The sequence below is a fragment of the Bos taurus genome, chromosome 2 (genome assembly GCF_002263795.3).
Source record: "Bos taurus isolate L1 Dominette 01449 registration number 42190680 breed Hereford chromosome 2, ARS-UCD2.0, whole genome shotgun sequence".
Classification (NCBI taxonomy): Eukaryota; Metazoa; Chordata; class Mammalia; order Artiodactyla; family Bovidae; genus Bos; species Bos taurus.
In genome coordinates, this window is record NC_037329.1 from 76,730,096 (window position 1) to 76,750,303 (window position 20,208).

General features: G+C 38.2%; 1 protein-coding gene across 1 annotated transcript in view; it reads left to right on the plus strand.

The window, feature by feature from the left end:
• Positions 1–20,208, plus strand: part of CNTNAP5 (contactin associated protein family member 5) — a 1,040,042-nt gene that overhangs the window by 841,799 nt on the left and 178,035 nt on the right. The window contains exons 15-17 of the mRNA XM_024981085.2: positions 7,817–7,944; positions 8,110–8,280; positions 19,452–19,670. Coding sequence (XP_024836853.1) covers positions 7,817–7,944; positions 8,110–8,280; positions 19,452–19,670 — 518 coding nt within the window. The remainder of the gene's footprint in view (positions 1–7,816; positions 7,945–8,109; positions 8,281–19,451; positions 19,671–20,208) is intronic.

A 20,208-nucleotide genomic window follows, 5' to 3' on the forward strand; every position in this document is an offset into this window, starting at 1 on the left:
ACATGTAAAAAGATGTTTTGTAGACAGCTGAATGAGTATGTATTCATGACAAAATGCATGTGAGTGTGTGCATGTGCGTGTGAGCATGTGTGTGTGAGCATGTGTGTGTGAAATAGGAAAGAAGGCAACACTAAAGTGCTGCAACATGTGGAATAAGTCGGACGCTGCCATATTCTGTGGAAAAGAGCAATTCAGTGACATTTCATGGGCGTGGAAGGAGAAAAGGCTAATTTTGGTTAGGGTGAGAGAAGGGTGAGAGAGGAGAAAAAGTATGCAGACATTTTGTGAAGAGATTTTATGGCACTACCGAATCTTCTTTCCTTTCCTGTGCTATCAGGAACAGGTTAATCAATGATGACTACAAAAACCTTAATCCTTGCTAATACTTTTAAAATTCCATTTTATACTCATAAGTTCTGTAGGGCCATTTTCATTTCTTACTAATGAAGTAGCATTGGGTAAACTTTGACTGTATTCATATACCGAGACCTGATTTTGTTTTTTCACATCTACGTGAGAGGAGCCCTGTGCCTTCAAGTTTAAAAAAATATTTATAGAAAAAAATACAGTTTCCAAAAATATTAAATATATGCCAACACTGTTTTGTTTTGCCCTTCATGTAAGAAGCATGGGCATAAGAAAAACAAATAATGCATATTAAATGCATATATGTGGAATCTGGAAAAATGGTATAGATGAATATTACAGGGCAGGAATAGAGATGCAGACATAGAGAACAGATACATAGACAAAGCGGGGCAGAGGGGTGGGATGAATTGGGAGATTGAAACTGACATATATACACTACAGTGTGTAAAATAAGTAGATAGTGGGAACCTGCTGTATAGCACAGGGAACTCAGCTCTGTGATGACTTAGATAGGTAGGATGCGGGAGGGAGTGGGAGGTCCAAGAGGGAGGGGATATAGGTATATGTGTGATTGATTCACTTTGTTTTACAGCAGAAACTAACACAATATTGTAAAGCAACTCTATACACCCTCCCTCAAAAAAGAAATACTAGGAACTGAAATAAAGACTCCAGATAGATATGGCCTGATCAGTGGAGGAGGGGCATAAGTGAAGGGATATTATCCTCTGGGGTAGACTACAGTGACCACAGTCAATGTTTTCACATTTTCAACCAAGTGACCCTGGAGCTTTTTTGTCAATCAAGTGACCCTGGAGCTTCTTGTCATCTGATCCCTTAGGTTGTTTGTGTTTATCTGGAAGTCTTAATAAGGAAGACAAGAAGGAAATAACTGTCTTAACCAAAGTTAAGTTATAATTTCTGGCAAATATCAATATGGTATTTAGAGTTGTTGGGTTGTTTGTGGGCATCAAACAGCCTTTCTTCCTTCACATCCACAGCAAATGGACAGTATTATGTAACCCACTGAACAGAAAGGTGTGCAGAGTCTCTTGAGATCAGTCCATTCAGTTTCAAACAAGAGCTTCTGAGGGACCTGAGGTCTTGAGTTCTTTGCATAATTTTCTAGGTTTATCTACTTTATGAATAATGTTATTGGTTACATTTGAGTGACTGAGAGAAGAATATAAAAAGGAAAAAAATCCTCATTTAATCAGCTCAGTCACCCAAGTGATATTATAAAATAATTGCAGCAGTTACCCAAAAACTGGCTGATGGAAAAATGGCAGCATATAAGTTTTGCTACACTTTAATGACACATTAAGAAATCAGTGACCTCTGCTCTGCAGTCCTGATTTTGGTAAATTCTTCAGATTCAGTTAGTAAAACTAAAAAAGAGACTATTTTGGCTAATTCTCTGCCATAAGTTTGCTCTTGAGAAAATTTGAGTCTTTTTCTTAATGTTCATGTTTTATCATTAGAACACATGCATGTCTTTGTTTGAATTATTTTTATAGTTTTTAATAAAATATAATTGCTTTTCAGTGTTTTACTAGTTTCTGCTGTACAGTGAAGTAAATCAGTCATGTAGATATCCACATACCCCTCCCCTGCTCCTCACATTGCCTGGAGGAGATGGTGAAAATGAAAGTGTTAGTTGCTCAGAAGTGTCTGACTCTGTCACCCCATGGACTGTAGTCTGCCAGGCTCCTGGCTCCATGGAATTCTCCAGGCAAGAATCCTGGAGTGGGTAGCCATTCCCTTCTCCAGGGAATCTTCTTGACCTAGGTAGGGGTTGAACCCTGGTCTCCCACATTGTGGGCAGATTCTTTACTGTCTGAACCACCAGGAAATCAGCCATATGTATACATATATCTCCTCCCTCTAGGACCTCTCTCCGTCCCCCATCCCACTCCTCCAGGTCATTACAGAGCACTGAGCTGAGCTCCCTGAGCTACACAGCAGCTTTATGCTAGCTATTCACTTTACACAGACGCAGATGATACCACTCTAATTATAGAAAGCAAAGAGGAACTAGAGAGGCTCTTGATGAGGGTGAGAGAAGAGAGTGAAAAAGCTGGCTTAAAACTCAGTATTAAAAAAACTAAGATCATGGCATCCAGGCCCATAACTCCATGGCAAATAGAAGGGGGAAAAGTAGAATCAATGACACATTTCCTCTAACTGGGCTCTAAAATTACTGTGGATGGTGACTGCAGCCATGAATTTAGAAGACAACTGCTTCTTGGCAAGAAAGCTATTACAAACCTAGACAGTGCATTAAAAAGCAAAGACATCACTTTGTCAACAAAGGGCTATATAGTTGAGGCTATAGTCTTTCCAGTAGTCAAGTACAGAGATGAGAACTGGACCTATGCTGAAGAATTGATGCTTTTGAACTGTGGTGACGAAGAAGACTCTTGCAAGTCCCTTGGACAACTAGGAGATCAAACCAGTGGATCTTAAAGGAAATCAACCCTGAATACTCATTGGAAGGATTGATGCTGAAGCTGAAGCTGAAGCTCCAATACTTTGGCCACCTGATTTGAAGAGTTGACTCACTAGAAAAGACCCTGATGCTGGGAAAGATTGAGGGCAGGAGGAGAAGGGGATGACAGAGGATATGGTTAGATGGGATCACCAATTCAGTGGACATGAATTGGGCAAACTTTGGGAGATGGTGAAGGACAGGGATGCAGTCCTTGTGGTCACAAAGAGTCAGACATGATTTGGTGACTGAAGAACAACAGTGTGGTAGTGTAAATATGTTAACTGTAATCTCCCAATTCATCTTATCTTCCCCTTCCCCTCCCTGAGCCCATATGTCCATTCTCTACCTCTGTATGTCTATTCCTGCCCTGGAAATTACCATGACATACCAAATTACCTGGAAATTGTATAGACATATAGAATGTGTCTCTAGTATATTCTTTGTGCCCTTTGAGCTTCCATAGCTGGGACTCTGACTGGCCTGCTCAGTCATGCCAGCTGTGGGGCTCCTTTTCTTATCTCCCCTTTAAAATTCTTTGTATTTAAATTTTTTTTCTTTTTTTCTTTTGTATTGGGGTTTAGCTGATTAATAAACAATGTTGCAATAGTTTCCAGTGTACAGCAAAGGGACTCAGCCCTACATATATATGTATCCATTCTCCCCCAAACTCCCTGCCAACATTTTTATTTCAAATGTGACTGGGAATTTCTATAGCTATTTATTGAATCCCTATTATGCAATAGTTGACTTGCTAACTTTTATATACATTATCTACTTTGACTTTTTACAACAATATCAAATTAGTATTATTATCCCCATTTAAGAGATTAGGGTTAGCAAGAAGATCCAACCAGTCCATTCTAAAGGAAATCAGTCCTGAATATTCATTAGAAGGACTGATGCTGAAGCTGAAATTCAAATACTTTGGCCATCTGATGTGAAGAACTGAGTCATTTGAAAGACCCTGATGCTAGGAAAGATTAAAGGCAGGAGGAGAAGGGGACAACAGAGGATGAGATGGTTGGATGACAACACCAACTCAACAGACATGAGTTTGTGTAAGCTCTGGGAGTTGGTGATGGACAGGGAAGCCTGGTGTGCTGGGGTCACAAAGCATCGGACACAAATAAGTGACTGAACTGAAGAGATTAGGAAATTGAGTCCCCCAGTGACCTCATGACATCATACAAATAGTGTGCTGAGGCACATGGATTTAACCTGTGCCCTCTAGCCTAATTGCAATGTCTTCCCACTACAACAAAATCATTTCTGTACCTAAAAAGTACATAAGCACCCTTTAGGAAGAGTCTTGTATGTTGTTCCAAAGAAAGACAAAGTCTGTAAAGTGTTTGACCTTGAGAAGACAAGCTCTTTTCAAAAGCCAAAGAAAAACAACTTCGTGTGTAGAACATCAACTCTGCAGCTGCATACTTCCTGTCTATTAATAGGTACACCATAATTTGTATCATTTTTATGCCATCTCCCCAAATATTCTACCCATTAATTCTTTGAAGTGTTTTAATCAGTCTTGTCATTCACACATTGAATTAAATCCAGTTTTATTCTCAGTGCGACCCTAAGTGCATGAATAAATTTGAAAAGTCCTCTGATGCCTAAGGGGCTTGCAAGACACCCCTCACCTGTCTTATTGGCCAGTGGAGTGTTGGTTACTACCACACTTATTTTTTTTTTAAGAATTTTAAATCCATTTTTAAGGTTTAAAAATTGAGTAGTTTTATATTGTTATTCCAGTCTGGCCCACTGGTCTTACATTTGTGAAGAGCATAATTACCTGTTAGAAATGGTCATAACTGCCTCCTGAAGACAGAACACCATCTTTATCCCAGTCTTCCTCTTTCTCCCTCTTTTTCCCATGTGATACTGAAGCTGTGTGTCAGGTTCCACTTATAACATAAAGGTGACTTCACTCATTTTTATTGTTTTTTTTTTGCCCCTGTAGTCATTTGAGTTTATGAAGTTCTTTCTTTCTGTTATTTGAAAGAGCTTTTTATTCTTAGAGTGATTTTGTGTATTCCAACACTTTGATAGAAGGACATCAAATTGATGTAGAAAACATGCCATAGCGAATGAGGGAAGCCGAGGTTGACATTGATTGACAGACTCCAGAATCTACCATTTCCACCTTGAGAATGAAACAAACAAACAAACAAACAAACAAAAAAAAAAACGTGGAGAAATAAGATCCTATAGAGTTTAAATTTAAGTTTCTTCAGGAGACTATATGGGTTTGGTCTTTATTCTACTTTGGTTACTTGAAATTTGCTTTGCAATGTCTCCTAGAAAAAATATTGGAACATGAAGATTCAAATTTTATATTGTCTGTCTAACGTTCATAGATGTGCTTTCAAATAAACACAAAAACCTTATTCCATATCCTCTGATTAGCTTCTGAATATGGTACTCAAATTATGGAAAACAGATAGTTCATTTCTTTACATTTTGTGTGATTAGACTATATATATTAGATTATGTTATATATATTAGATATGTTAATGTATTATATATATTATATAATAATATATTAATATAATTAACTTATAAATTATTAATATATCAATATTATATCATTATTATATATCATTATATTATATATTATATAATATAATATATATATATGACTATAACAGTATATGAAGAAAGTGAAGTCGCTCAGTTGTGTCTGACTCTTTGTGACTCCATGGACTGTAGCCTACCATGCTCTTCCATCCATGGGATTTTTCACGCAAAAGTACTGGAGTGGGTTGCCATTTCCTTCTCCAGAGGATCTTCCCCACCCAGGGATCGAACCCGGGTCTCATGCACTGTAGGCAGGTGGCTGTCTGAGCCACCAGGGAAGTCCATAATGGTATATATACAGGTAAATATTTGATTTTTTTATAACCAAAGTGAATTAGTGCATTTTTCTACAAATCTCAGGAATTGGATGCCTAATCTTAACATTTAATTTTCTACAATGTTCTGTGTAGTATGGAGACCTCCAAGACAGACTTGTAACTAGGTGTATGAAAAGATGAATAGACTTGCCTCAGGCTGCAAAGTGATTTGAGGACGAGGATGAGAACTCAAATGAGTGTTAACGCTGCTATTTTTGAGCATTTACCACAGATCAGGTACCATGCTAAGTGACTATAACATCTCATTTAATTCTTGCTATTCTTTTGTGATATGGACATTACTTCCATTTTTCAACTGAAGATACTGTAGAATCTTAGAAATAAAATGATTTGCCCAAAGTAGCATAGTTAGAAACTGGGGATCTGGGATTTCAGAACAAATCCACGTGCTTTTAAAGCTTTATCCTTAAAGCACTACATCACACTACGTGGTCCTTGCCATACTTCCCCAATTCATAATTAGACACATTATTTTCTTTGTCTCAAGACTCAGAGCTGTAAATAATATGTGAATGGTGATGAAATACAACATTGATTTTGAATGTTTTGACAGCTGTGTTGAATTATTTGTAACTACAGAGAGAAGACCACTATTAATTTGCTCCTTCGTGCTCTTATAAAAAAACTATTGCATCATATACTTTTCCTTGATCATTGTGCCATGGTGTTCTGCCTCCCAGTTCTTAGGTACAGACAAGATGATCCAGCTTGTGCTTACCTGAGTCTAGGTGGGTGGGGAGTTCAGCCCATCCATGTGTAATTTTCAAACTGCCTCATAAGATTCAATTCATTTCATATTAACATTAATGATGTATACTTGTTAAATTTAAGGTTGAGCTATATACTAAGTAACTAGACCTCTGCCCCTTCTGCCATGTGACCATAGGCAAGTTATCCCATATCTCTGGGCCTTAGTTTCCTCATTTGTGATGGAAATAATGGTACCCATTGCACAAGGGTATTATAGATCCCCTAGTATATTTCTGGAGAAGGCAATAGCACCCTACTCCAGTACTCTTACCTGGAAAATCCCATGGACGGAGGAGCCTGGTAGGCTGAAGTCCATGGGGTCGCTAAGAGTCTAACGCAACTGAGCGACTTCACTTTCACTTTTCACTTTCATGCAGTGGAGAAGGAAATGGCAACCCACTCCAGTGTTCTTGCCTGGAGAATCCCAGGAACAGGGGAGCCTGGTGGGCTGCCCTCTATTGGGTTGCACAGAGTCAGACACGACTGAAGCGACTTAGCAGCAGCAGCAGTATATTTCTGGCTCTAAATAGCCGCATATTCATTCAATGCCAGTTTCTTACCTACTTTTTTTTTTTTTTAAACTATCAGTTAAACGGTATGTCCTTGCCATTCATTCAAAGACACAACTCAAAAAAAAAAAAAAAAAAAAGGAGGGGGGGAGGGCGTGTATAGCTTAACCCCATTCATTTTTAATTTTCTTGTCAAAGGCTGACTAATCAGTTTCCTAGTTGCATAATTAACAGAGACAAAGCCAGAGTCATTAACTAACAAAATCTTTAAAACGCAGAAGAGAAAAATGAAAAGCAACAAACTACCTAGAGTTAAAAGGTGATAAGAAACATCCTAAGCTGATTAAAACCTGTTGGCAGGTGGCTGAAACAAGTCCTTGGAGTGATTTCAAGGGGCTTTGTGATGCCTATTTCAAATTTGTTACTGAGATAGCTGATCTCTTCATAGTAAGAGAGGCAATGTTTCATGTTCTTTCAGTGCTGCGTTGGGCAGGTGGGGTGCTCTCAAGCTACAAAAAGCAGCAACAAGCTCTGTAAGCTATCTACTTTTCTGCAAAGACTTAAGGAAGATGTAAAATCTACTTGTTTTGGAAACTGGCCACGGATTTTGTAATTGGCATCCCAGACTTTCACACATAGATGAAAGGCCTTCTGTTAGTCTCCGCTCTGCCCTCACCCTGTTGCAACTACCTAAATTACTTTTGAAAAGAGGAGGCTTGGTAAAGAATTCCTAGATTATCCACATTTTTCTCCTCTTTTTTTCTTAAATTCATGTTTTGCAGGACAAATGATACTGGCTTTCTTTCCTTCAAAGACCACTTGCCTGTCACTCAGATAGTTATCACTGATACGGACAGAACAAACTCAGAAGCTGCTTGGAGAATTGGTCCCTTGCGTTGCTATGGCGACCGTGAGTACTAAATTGAAAGAAGCTTTCTCTCTCCTTACATAAACTCAAGATGTTTTATTCCCTTATCCTTTTCCCCTGCAGTGTCCCCTAGTCCTGAAGTTATCCACATGCCCAGTGCTTTCCTATAACCCATTCCATGCTTAAGAATTTCTTTTTCATTTGCAGGACACTTTTGGAATGCGGTATCATTTTATACAGAAGCCTCTTACCTCCACTTTCCTACCTTCCATGCGGAATTCAGTGCTGATATTTCCTTCTTTTTTAAAACCACGGCTTTATCTGGAGTTTTCCTAGAAAACCTTGGCATTAAAGACTTCATCCGACTGGAAATAAGCTGTAAGTTTTCTCATTTATGAATCTAATGTAACTGATCAACAGAAGTTTTAATCTTATCTTTTCCACAAGCAACTAGTATATATTTCAACCATCAAGTTAATCTCCCTGGGTATCTGTGAAATTAGCAATGGTAATTTCTAGTTTCTTCTTATAGTTTTTATTATTACCTAGCAGTATTTAAAGAGTCATCCTCTCTTCAAACTAGTGCATCCCCTAAATTCCCATAGATATTTATTTGCAGTGTTCTTTATCTGATCCATGGGCATTTATTACATTTTTTTAAAGTTTTCACACCACTACAATCTCTATGGAATGATGAGAACACTAGTATTCTGCATTCTGTTTATACTTAGGGTCAACTTTGTTGCTATACTTTTGCTCTGCAAGGTGCTTCCTATTTCCCATCATCAGGAGTCTGTGCCTACACAATCATTGTTTCTCTACCACTTCACCATGAACAGGGGTGTATCTAGTGAATCTTATGTCAGGATGTGGATAATTATTTAACATTCCATTTCCTATAAACAAAGTATATTCAGAAATAATCATGAAGTTAAATGAAAGGTAATAGAACTGCAGATGGAGAAATGTTTTATTAATGAAACTTTGTATGTAATCACGCCAATAAAAAATTCCAGTAGAAAAAAGACAATACAATAATTTTAATCACCTTAATTAATTTTTTTATATAAAAGGGAAAATACCTACATATTGATCTGTCACATGAATAGTAGTAACATTAAAATTTCTGTTTCTTAGGCTTGGTTTGTGCGATTTTGTGAGTGATGTCATCAAAATTGATTTTCTTTGCATGTTCATGTTCAAAAGGGAGCATAATGAGATTTATCCATTCATCTCTCATACTGATCAAAGGGTACTTTTTATTAATTTTAAACTTAAAATATGTTGCACATTAAGCAATAGATATATACATTTTAGGAAAGATTGATTTTAAACATAAGGCTAAATTTGATAGACATTCATAAAAATTACATTTTACAATAAATTTCAGAAGCTGCAATGCTTTCTATTTTTTCACCACCAATGCTAGCAATTTCAAATATCTCCAAAATTAAAAAAAATATTCACTAAAATACTTGTATTAGAAAATTTATCATGGGTTACTATTCCATTTGGTAAAGCCTTACATATTTCCTAAGGACTTGGAATTACTTAAGCTCTCTTGGACTTCCCTGGTGGCTTAGACTGTAAGGAATCCACCTGCAATGCAGGAGACCCAGGTTCAACCCCGGGGTTGAGAAGAGCCCCTGGAGAAGGGAATGACAACCCATTCCAGTATTCTTGCCTGGAGAATTCCATGAACATAGGAGCCTGGTGGACTACAGTCTATGGGGTTGCAAAGAGTCAGACATGACTGAAAGATTAACACAAGCTCTCTTCAGGTGCAATTTGTGTTCACAGTCCCTGTGGTACTATACGTTCACCTATTTCAACAGTAGAACTAAGTTAAACAGTGATAGTACAGCAACTGTAAAAACAGAAAATCAAAACTTGAGTTCTTATTCTTAAAAACAAACACATATTTTAGTCTGCATGTTCAGGAGCCAATAATAAGTCAGGAGTTCTCTCTATTAACTTTCCTCTTGAATATAATATGTATTAAGTGGTAGACAATGTACTATTTGAACCTTACATATACATTATTAAAAAGTAATATCAACATCAGCATTTGTTACAAATTTTTTTCTTGGCAGAGGAACGTTTTATTGCTGGCATTATTTAGAATTATTGGTGTATGGCAATAATAGAAAACCCATCTTTTAGTTGCTCTTGCTAGTTTCCTGATTCTCTGCCTTCAGTGAAGAATTCTTCTGCCCCTTTTTCTCATACACAAATTGGACTGCTCCATCTTGCCCTTATTAAAGTCATGACTAGGGAGATGTGTGCTTTTCATTAGGCATATCATTTACCTGGATCCAAATGGATATTTTTTTTGGTTTGATTGATGCAATTGACTGTATTACAGTAGTAATATGACTATATGAAATACCCTTGGAAGCTTAAGTAATGTCTTAGCAACAGAAACTTAGAAATTTGAGCACTCCAGAGAAAGATACAAAAGTGCTGGCTGGAAAAGATAGCTGAAGTCTCTGTATAAGTCTCCTGCAAAGCATGACACAGTTAAGTGTTTCTTCTGCAGTTACAGCACAGTACAAAAAAAAGATCTCTCTAATTGATAGTTTTAACCTTCTTTTACTCCAGTGATTTAGGCTGTTAATGGGAGGAAGCTCTTGTGGCTTTAGTGAGAAATAAGATCCCTCATATCTACCTTGGGCAAGTTCTAAATATGTGGAGTTGAGTGCCAAACATTTAATAATATGGATATAATAATCTCAATGTAAATTCAATAAAAATCAAGCCCTAAGGCCTTTCAATTCATTAAAGCAGCAGCAAATGGCATATTATCACAAGGTAATGAGCTATGATTTAGTATTAATTACATTTCAATGTCCGATTTGTTTGTACTTTCTGGTACTATATTTTGTCTTTTACATGATTCTTTCTTATGCTTTTTGTTTTACTATTATATTGTATAAAACTATTTTAATGCAAATGATACTAAATCTGATTGAAATTTAAAATCCAGTGATGTCATTGTTTGGTGTACACATTTCACCAGATCAGAGAACATGTGTTTTTCAAACTAAGATTTATGTAAACTTTTTCAAAGTACAAAGCCTCATATTTTTCAAAATATCTTGTTTTATGATTATTATTTGAAAGGAAAAACAGGACTTACTAGGTGGTCCAGTGGTTAAGAACCTGCCTGCCAATACAGGGCAAATGGGTTCAATATCTGGTCCAAGAAGATTCCATATGCAGTGGGCCAGCTAATTCTGTGTACCACAACTACTGAGCCTGTGCTCTAGAATTGAGAGCTGCAACTTCTGAAGCCCATGTGCCCTAGATCCTGTGCTCTGCAACAAGAGAAGCTACCACAATGAGAAGCCTGCCTACTGCAACTAGAGAGTAGCCCCAACTGCTCGCTACAACTAAAGAAAGCCTGTGCACAGCAATGAAACCTGACTTAGCCAAGATAAATAAATACATAAATAAATTTAAAAGGAAAAACAAACAAGCATAGGGGAAGGGGTGGTGGATCTTTCATTTCTTACTAACAGCTTCATTCATTTTATGTCCTTTTTTTTTTTTTTTTTTAAACGTCCTCCTTCTGCTAGGCTATGATCTTCTTGTGCTTTGAGAATCCTTCCTCAAATAAGAAGCCTTTCTCATTTATTTGTTTCTTTGGCTGTACCAGGTCTCAGTTTCCACATGTGGGATCTTTATGGCAACATGGGGGATCGTTTGCTGAGACCTTCAAACTCTTAGTTGCAGCAGGAGGGATCTTAGTCCCCTGACAAAGGATCTAACTCAGCCCCGTGCATTGGGAGCAGAGAGTCTTAGACACTGGACCAGCAGGGAAATCTCCACTATATTTTTTAGATAGATGGAATTTTCATCCCAGAGATTCTTCTACATGTCAACTTCTTAGAAAGAAAATAGCCTTCGTAGTAGATTTCTCAGAGTAGATTTCTCTCCTCCCAAAGGAATGTTACTATGTAACTATCTGAACAGAAGTTTTCAAAATTGATGTGTCCAAATTGTTGAACATTGAATAACAAGTTTGCATAAAATTCTCAATCTATTACCTTCTGGGTCACTTCCAACTAAAGATCTTTCATTTTTATTTTGTAACCTTGAGATTAGTCTATGCTCTATGAAACACAAGATACTTTATGTCCTCAAGTCTTAATGGATTTGTTTCAAATGTGACAAAAATAATAGCTATTTTGACAATTAGCTCACAATTGCTGTGTGGGTAAAAATAGATATTTTGGGGTACATGAGGGGAGCAGAAGAAAATGGCTGTTGAGAACAGTTTGGCATCATGAAAAGAGACTATTGTTGATAATACAGTGTGGATTCTAATTTCTGTTTCTTGAACTATAAATTGTGAAGAAGTTCTTCATCTCTTCATTGCTTATTTGTGCAAGATGGAATTGGTGACACCCATATGCAAGAATGGGAATCCACTGGTAACAGGGCATGTGACTAAGTACAGAATTGGTGGGATACTTTATTTCTGGTTAGATTCAGCAGTAAACAAATGTTCAATTCAGTCGCTCAGTCGTGTCTGACTCTTTGCGACCCCATGAATCTCAGCATGGCAGGTCTCCTTGTCCATCACCAAATCCCAGAGTTCACTCAAACTCATGTTCATCAAGTCGATGATGCCATCCACCCATCTCATCCTCTGTGCTCCTGTTCTCCTCCTGCCCCCCAATCCATCCCAGCATCAGAGTATTCTCCAGTGAGTCAACTCTTCGCATGAGGTGGCCAAAGTACTGGAGTTTCAGCTTCAGCATCATTCTTTCCAAAGAAATCCCAGGGCCGATCTCCTTCAGAATGGACTGGTTGGATCTCCTTGCAACTCTCAAGAGTCTTCTCCAACACCACAGTTCAAAAGCATCAGTTCTTTGGCACTCAGCCTTCTTCACAGTACAACTCTCACATCTATACATGACCACTGGAAAAACCATAGCCTTGACTAGACGGACCTTTGTTGGCAAAGTAATGTCTCTGCTTTTGAATATGCTATCTAGGTTGGTCATAACTTTTCTTCCAAGGAGTAAGCGTCTTTTAATTTCATGGCTGCAATCACCATCTGAAGTGATATTGGAGCCCCAAAAAATAAAGTCTGACACTGTTTCCCCATCTATTTCCCACGAAGTGATGGGCCCAGATGCCATGATCTTCATTTTCTGAGTGTTGAGCTTTAAGCCAACTTTTTCACTCTCCTCTTTCACTTTCATCAGGAGGCTTTTTAGTTCCTCTTCACTTTCTGCCATAACAGTGTTGTCATCTGCATATCTGAGATTATTGATATTTCTCCTGGAAATCTTGATTCCAGCTTGTGCTTTATCCAGCCCAGCGTTTCTCATGATGCACTCTGCATATAAGTTAAATAAGCAGGGTGACAGTATACAGCCTTGACCTACTCCTTTTCCTATTTGGAACCAGTCTGTTGTTCCATGTCCAGTTCTAAATGTTGCTTCCTGACCTGCATATAGGTTTCTCAAGAGGCAGGTCAGGTGGTCTGGTATTCCCATCTCTTTCAGAAATTTCCACAGTTTATTGTGAGTGATGGAGTCAAAGTCTTTGGCATAGTCAATGAAGCAGAAGTAGATGTTTTTCTGGAGCTTTCTCGCTTTTTCCATGATCCAGTGGATGTTGGCAATTTGGTCTCTGGTTCCTCTGCCTTTTCTAAAACCAGCTTGAACATCTGAAAGTTCACAGTTCACACATTGCTGAAGCCTGGCTTGGAGAATTTTGAGCATTACTTTACTAGTATGTGAGATGAGTGCAATTGTGTGGTAGTTTGAGCATTCTTTGGCATTGCCTTTCTTTGGGATTGGAATGAAAACTGACCTTTTCCAGTCCTGTGGCCACTGCTGAGTGTTCAAATTTGCTGGCGTATTGAGTGCAGCACTTTTACAGCATCATCTTTCAGGATTTGAAATAGCTCAACTGGAATTCCATCTCAGGCTCAATAAAGAACAGAAATGGTATGGACCTAAAAGAAGCAGAAGATATGAAGAAGAGGTGGCAAGAATACACAGAACTGTACAAAAAAGATCTTCATGACCAAGATAATCACGATGGTGTGGTCACTCATCTAGAGCCAGACATCCTGGAATGTGAAGTCAAGTGGGCCTTAGAAAGCATCACTACAAACAAAGCTACTGTGATGCTTTCTAAGGCCCACTTGACTTCACATTCCAGGATGTCTGGCTCTAGGTGAGTGATCACACCATGGTAATTATCTTGGTCATGAAGATCTTTTTTGTACAGGTCTTCTGTGTATTCTTGCCACCTCTTCTTAATATCTTCTGCTTCTGTTAGGTCCATACCATTTCTGTCCTTTATCAAGCCTATCTGAGAGCCTTAGAGAACAGTAAATGTTAATACTAATACTAAGTACTTTTATACTAAATGGCTAAGTATTTACTTTGATTAAACATAGTTCAGTTCAGTTCAGTTCAGTCACTGAGTCATGTCTGACTCTTTGAGACCCTGTGAACTGCAGCACGCCAGGCCTCCCTGTCCATCACCAACTCCCAGAGTCCACCCAAACCCATGTCCATTGAGTCGGTGATACCATCCAACCATCTCATCCTCTGTCATCCCCTTCTGTTCCTGCTCTCAATCTTTCCCAGGATCAGGGTCTTTTCAAATGAGTCAGCTCTTCGCATCAGGTGGCCGAAGTATTGAAATTTCAGCTTCAACATCATTCCTTCCAATGAACTCCCAGGACTGATCTCCTTTAGGATGGACTGATTGGATCTCCTTGCAGTCCAAGGGACTCTCAAGAGTCTTCTCCAAAACCATGGTTCCAAAGCATCAATTCTTCAGCGCTCAGCTTTCTTTATAGTTCAGCTTTCACATCCATACATGACCACTGGAAAAACCATAGTCTTGACTAGAAGTACCTTTTTGGCAAAGTAATGTCTCTGCTTTTTAATATGCTGTCTAGGTTGGTCATACCTTTCCTTCCAAGGAGTAAGCATCTTTTAATTTCATGGCTGCAATCACCATCTGCAGTGATTTTAGAGCCCCCAAAAATAAAGTCAGCCACTGTTTCCACTGCTTCCTCATCTATTTGCCATGATGTGATGGGACTGGTGCCATGATCTTAGTTTTCTGAATATTTGAGCTTTAAGGCAACTTTTTCACTCTTCTCTTTCATCAAGAGTCTCGTTAGTTCTTATTCACTTTCTGCCATAGTACTAAATGCTTTATATTCATTATTTAATTATGCTTTCAAATTATCCTATGTATAATATTATGTTTGACTCATAGTCCAAAATGCAGATGAGGACATAAATCTTGAGCTGGTAAATAACACACCCAGAGTCACCCAGTAAGATTCAGAATCCAGGATTCAATTCTCTGTTCATTTGAACAAGTCCTTATTCTGCTTTGCAAAACTACCTCAAAGACCAAGAATGTTAGAAATCGAAAAAATAGCATTAATTTCCTTCTTGTTTTGAAGCATAGGACATTCAGCAAGTCTTTACAACTGAATGCAAAGTTGTATGTGCTTTTTTCTTTTTTCTGGAGGTATGTTTGTCATCAGATTCTCAGACAGTCCATGCCTCCAAAAAATTTTAGCAATATTTCATTTCATTTATGGCTGTCATTTTACAGGTGAATACATGAGAGGTCAGAGAGGTTGATAGACTACAGTAAGATCTTGCCTCTTCTTTATTCCATTATGGTTCCTGATATGTCTCACGTGCCTGACTTTAAGGACACAGAGTTGGTGTCACAGTTCAAGGAAGCAAGGGCTTTGTATAGAAGCTTTAGATAGTTTTTCTAATTGCTTAGGAGTACTGGGTATTCAATTGCTCATGCTTATGGTACTTTCCTCCACTTGACATGCCCCTTCTTTGCCAGTCTTCTCTAATGTACACCATGAGCTCATTTTGTTTCATTTGTCTCTGCTTAGCACAAGCTTGATTTGGTAAAAACCCACCCAAAGACTCAAGTAACTCCTTAACTTTGTCTTGAACCATACGGTATAAATAATGAGGGAGGATATTTGTCAGACTGTTGGGAAAAGGAAAGGCAGGAAGGTAAATTAATGATAAAGGTAATGCTACCACAGGGCCACCAGCTTTCCCATCTTGGGCCACTGGGCTATGTCTATCCCCCCAGAAAATAAGAGCTAGTTCATGTTGGTCTCAAGTGTCCAGTCCACCAAGTCACTAGCCAATGTTGGATGTATCACCATGTATTCACTTTTTAATTTCATTCAGTTTTTTTGAAGAACCTATATTATACTGATTTATATCCAGAGTTGACTGCCCAGGTAGGGCTTGCATAGGTTTTGAGGATGAACGATTTGTCACAGGACAAGTGGGTTAAAAAGTGAGCTCCAGAGACACATCACCGGGATTTAAATACCAACTCTGCCGACTCTGGGTTGGAGTAATTTATCAGCTATCTGTGGATCAGTTCCCTCCTTTCTCATAGGATTGTAATGAGTTGATTAATGAAAACTGCTTAGCAGAGTGCCTGGATCATGGTAAGCACTCAGTAAATGTTGGCTATTATTATTACATTTCACTGATCCTTCCCTAGTTCTAAGAATGAGTTAAGCATAGTTAGTCTTGAGTAGTGACTTGAATAAAGTTAAATAATAATAATATTAGATGTTTTTTAAGGACTTAATATCTTGATGTAAAATTAAAAGAATAAGAAAATCGCAAAGTTGGATGTAGTATGTGCAATGTAACATTTTAATGAATGAAATTTTAGTTTGATGAGAGCTTCCTGTATACAAGGCCCAGTCCTAGGTTCTGGTTTTCCAATAAATGAGGTATTCATCTAGAGTTTTCAGACTAACTGAGAGACAGACCATAAACAGATCATTATACAACAAAGGGATAAATGTTGAAGTAGAGATAAGCACAGTCTGGAAACATAACATGGAGTTAAGGATGGCAGGGGGTGGAGAGCAGACAGAGCTGTGCAGCCAGCCCTCCACAAAGATGTGCTGTCTGTGTGGAACTTAATATCCACAAGATCAGCTTTGCAGAAAGGCTTTTAGCGAAATCTTTAGCAGCCCTCCCCATCAGTCTCACCAGTCCTCACCTGTGTTTTTAAAGAGAAATGCATTTATCTTCACCCTCTCAGTAATTGTTTATTTGGTCTCTGGATGAGCAGAGCTTCAAGGTGGCACTGGTGGCCTGATAAGAAACAGGAAATGGCTCAGTGGGACAACTTTGTTCTTATTTAATCTTTTCATTGTTGAATCAGATTTGCTCCCTTCAATTCTGTTTCCTTTAATGCATAGACTTATGAGGCAAAGACAATTGATCTAGGTTGATAAATCATGTTGGTAATAATAACTATTATTGTTGAGTTCATCCTACATGTCAGGCACAGTTCTAGCAACTTTGTCAGGATGAATTTATAAACAACCTGACAACTAGTTAATATTTTATTCTCATTTTACAAAGGAGAAGACTAAGTGATAATGTTCTCCTTTTACAAAGGAGAAGACTAAGAGCTAACAAGCTTGAAAACTTGCCTTAGGTTATGATGGCTCCAGAGTCTGTGTCTCAAATCCCATTAAAAAAATATTTATTCATTTGTCTATATTTTGGCTTGCTGGGTCTTCATTGTGTGGAGTGTACTTATCGTGGTAGCCTCTCTTGTGGTAGAGCATGGGCTTCAGTAGTTGTGGCTCACAGGCTCTAGAGCACTGGCTGAATAGTCGTGTTGCACGGGTTTAGTTGTTCCATGGCATGTGGGATCTTCCCAGAGAAGTAATCAAACTCCTGTCCCCTGCATTGGCAGGCAATTTCTTAACCACAAGACCACTAGGGAAGCCCTCAAATCTCATTTTTAAACCTTTTTTCTTATTGCCTCTCTTTGGGGTCATGGTTCACATTCACCAGGAGGGAAAATCAAATTCTCTCAAATTTGAAATCCTCATATTGAAATATTCTTTATCAAGGTCTGCTTTCTATTAAAATTTAAAGGTTGAGGATGGTATGATTCAGGGTGATGTTTGACCTTTGGTATTGCTGAAAATTCAGATCTGTTAGTTGATGATCTTGTCAAAGAAATACACATATCCTATTTTGGGAGTAAAAAAGGGGGGACCATCAAAAGGTTCTGAGAAGAAAGGAAGGTCTGGAATATGAAGGTTCCTGTTCCTGAAAGGGGACTGTCTTCCCCTCAAATTCAATTTATTATTTTCTTCTCCACATCCTTCAGATGTAGATGTCTTACATAATAATGGAAAATATAAGAAGATATACTAAATTAAAGAAAAATGATGAAGATTCTAATTACTGAGGAATCTTTGAACAAATTATTTCTACTTTCATTTTCTTGCCCATAAAATGGAAGTTAAAAATGATACTTTTTTTCATAGAGTTGTTCTGAGGATTAAAATGAGAGCATCTATGGTCAGTGCTTAGAAAAGTGCTCAGCAGAGTTCACTGTATGTACTGTGCTGCTGCTACTTCTTTTTGTTTTTCAGGGATGATAGTAACATCGTCACTACCACCAAAACCACTACCACCACCACCATCCTCACCAGTATGACCAACACTATCCTTTCAAACATCATTACCACCACTGTCGTCATCACCACCACCATCCTTACCAATATGACCATAACCACTCTCCTCACCACCATCCTCACCAGTATGACCAACACTATCCTTTCAAACATCAGTACCACCACTGTCATCATCACCACCACCATCCTTACCAATATGACCATAACCACTATCCTCACCATTATCATCACCATCATTACCACCACCTCTGCCACCATCATGACCACCATTATCTTCCTATCATCATCATCATCATCATCATCATCATCATCATAGGTGCATTATACCCAACAGCTTCTTCTTGTCCAATACAATAAGAAGATTATTTTAGAAGGGTAGAAAGAGTCATGAAAAAAAATCCCTGTGTGGGGAGTTGAGGGGGAGGGAGAGTGGTATTTGACTTAGATACTGCCAATTCCAGTGATGCAGATAAGGCACTTAAAATTTCTGAGCCTCATTTTGAAAAAAAATTCAGGGATAGCATGAATGCTTGTATCATATGTATTGAAAAAATAATACATTACAGAATAATAATATATAATACATATAATAATGTTATAAATATATGAAATGCATTACTATAATACACATAATGAATAAGCAAAGCAGTGGACTTTCCAGAGTGTGCTCTTCTCTCTGTAGGAGGGTGTCGTCTTAGCTAACCCAGGATCTATAGCTATCTATAAGCACACAAGTGAAGTCAGAACAGATCTGCAAAATCTAGCACCTTGGCACTGGTGTATTTTATCCGATTGGCATCAGTGGCCCTGGTCCCTATTCTATTTCCTGAATTTTCACAATGAGAACCAATGAGGGAAAAAGATGGAGCTTGGGATTTAGTAGTTGGTAGTTATTATTATCAATGGAAATTTCAATACTGCAGGTATTTCAACCGAAGTCCTCCCTACCTAGCATTTATAATCGTTTTACCATTCGCTCAGAATATGCTTGTGTCCTAAATGCACTGACAACTCCCTTCATCTTTCTACTTGTTTCCATTTTTGGTTTCAGCTCCTTCTGAGATCACTTTTGCCATTGATGTTGGGAATGGCCCCATAGAGCTCATAGTCCAGTCTCCTTCTTCTCTGAATGACAACCAATGGCATTACGTCCGGGCAGAGAGGAACCTCAAGGAGACCTCGCTCCAAGTGGACAACCTCCCGAGGATGACCAGGGAGACCTCAGAAGAGGGCCATTTCCGGTTACAGCTCAACAGCCAGCTGTTTGTAGGTAGGGGACATCTTAAGGTGCCCTTTGTGCTAAAAACCCTACATGACCACAGTGGAATTGGGCCCAAGGAGTATTACTATTTTATTTTAGTCCTAGAAATGATTACAGTATTTCATAAAGCATTTAAAATTACAGATGTAATTTTACAAATTCTTCCTTTCTAGATTCATTAGCTTCAAGAATGAAAGATTGCCATTGCTTAGCAAAGTTTGCAGGGGTCTCAGACTCTTTTTGTATCTTTTCTCCTTGTTCATATTGTACCTTTAGATGTCTAGGGACTCCTATTATTTTTCATCCTTGTAATCAAAATATACTCTCAGAAAAAGGAGTGCAAGCTATTTAAACCTTTTTAGATGTTGACTCTGTCAGTGGGCTACAATTCACCTTTCTTAGTGACACCTAACTCCTGATGATTTTTGATAACCATGTAATGATATATGTTATAGCATCTTCAAGGGATTTGGGGAATCAACAATATGGCAGGGGAGGGAACTAGAGGTTTTTAAGCTAAGAACTTCTTTAATACTCCCAGAAATCA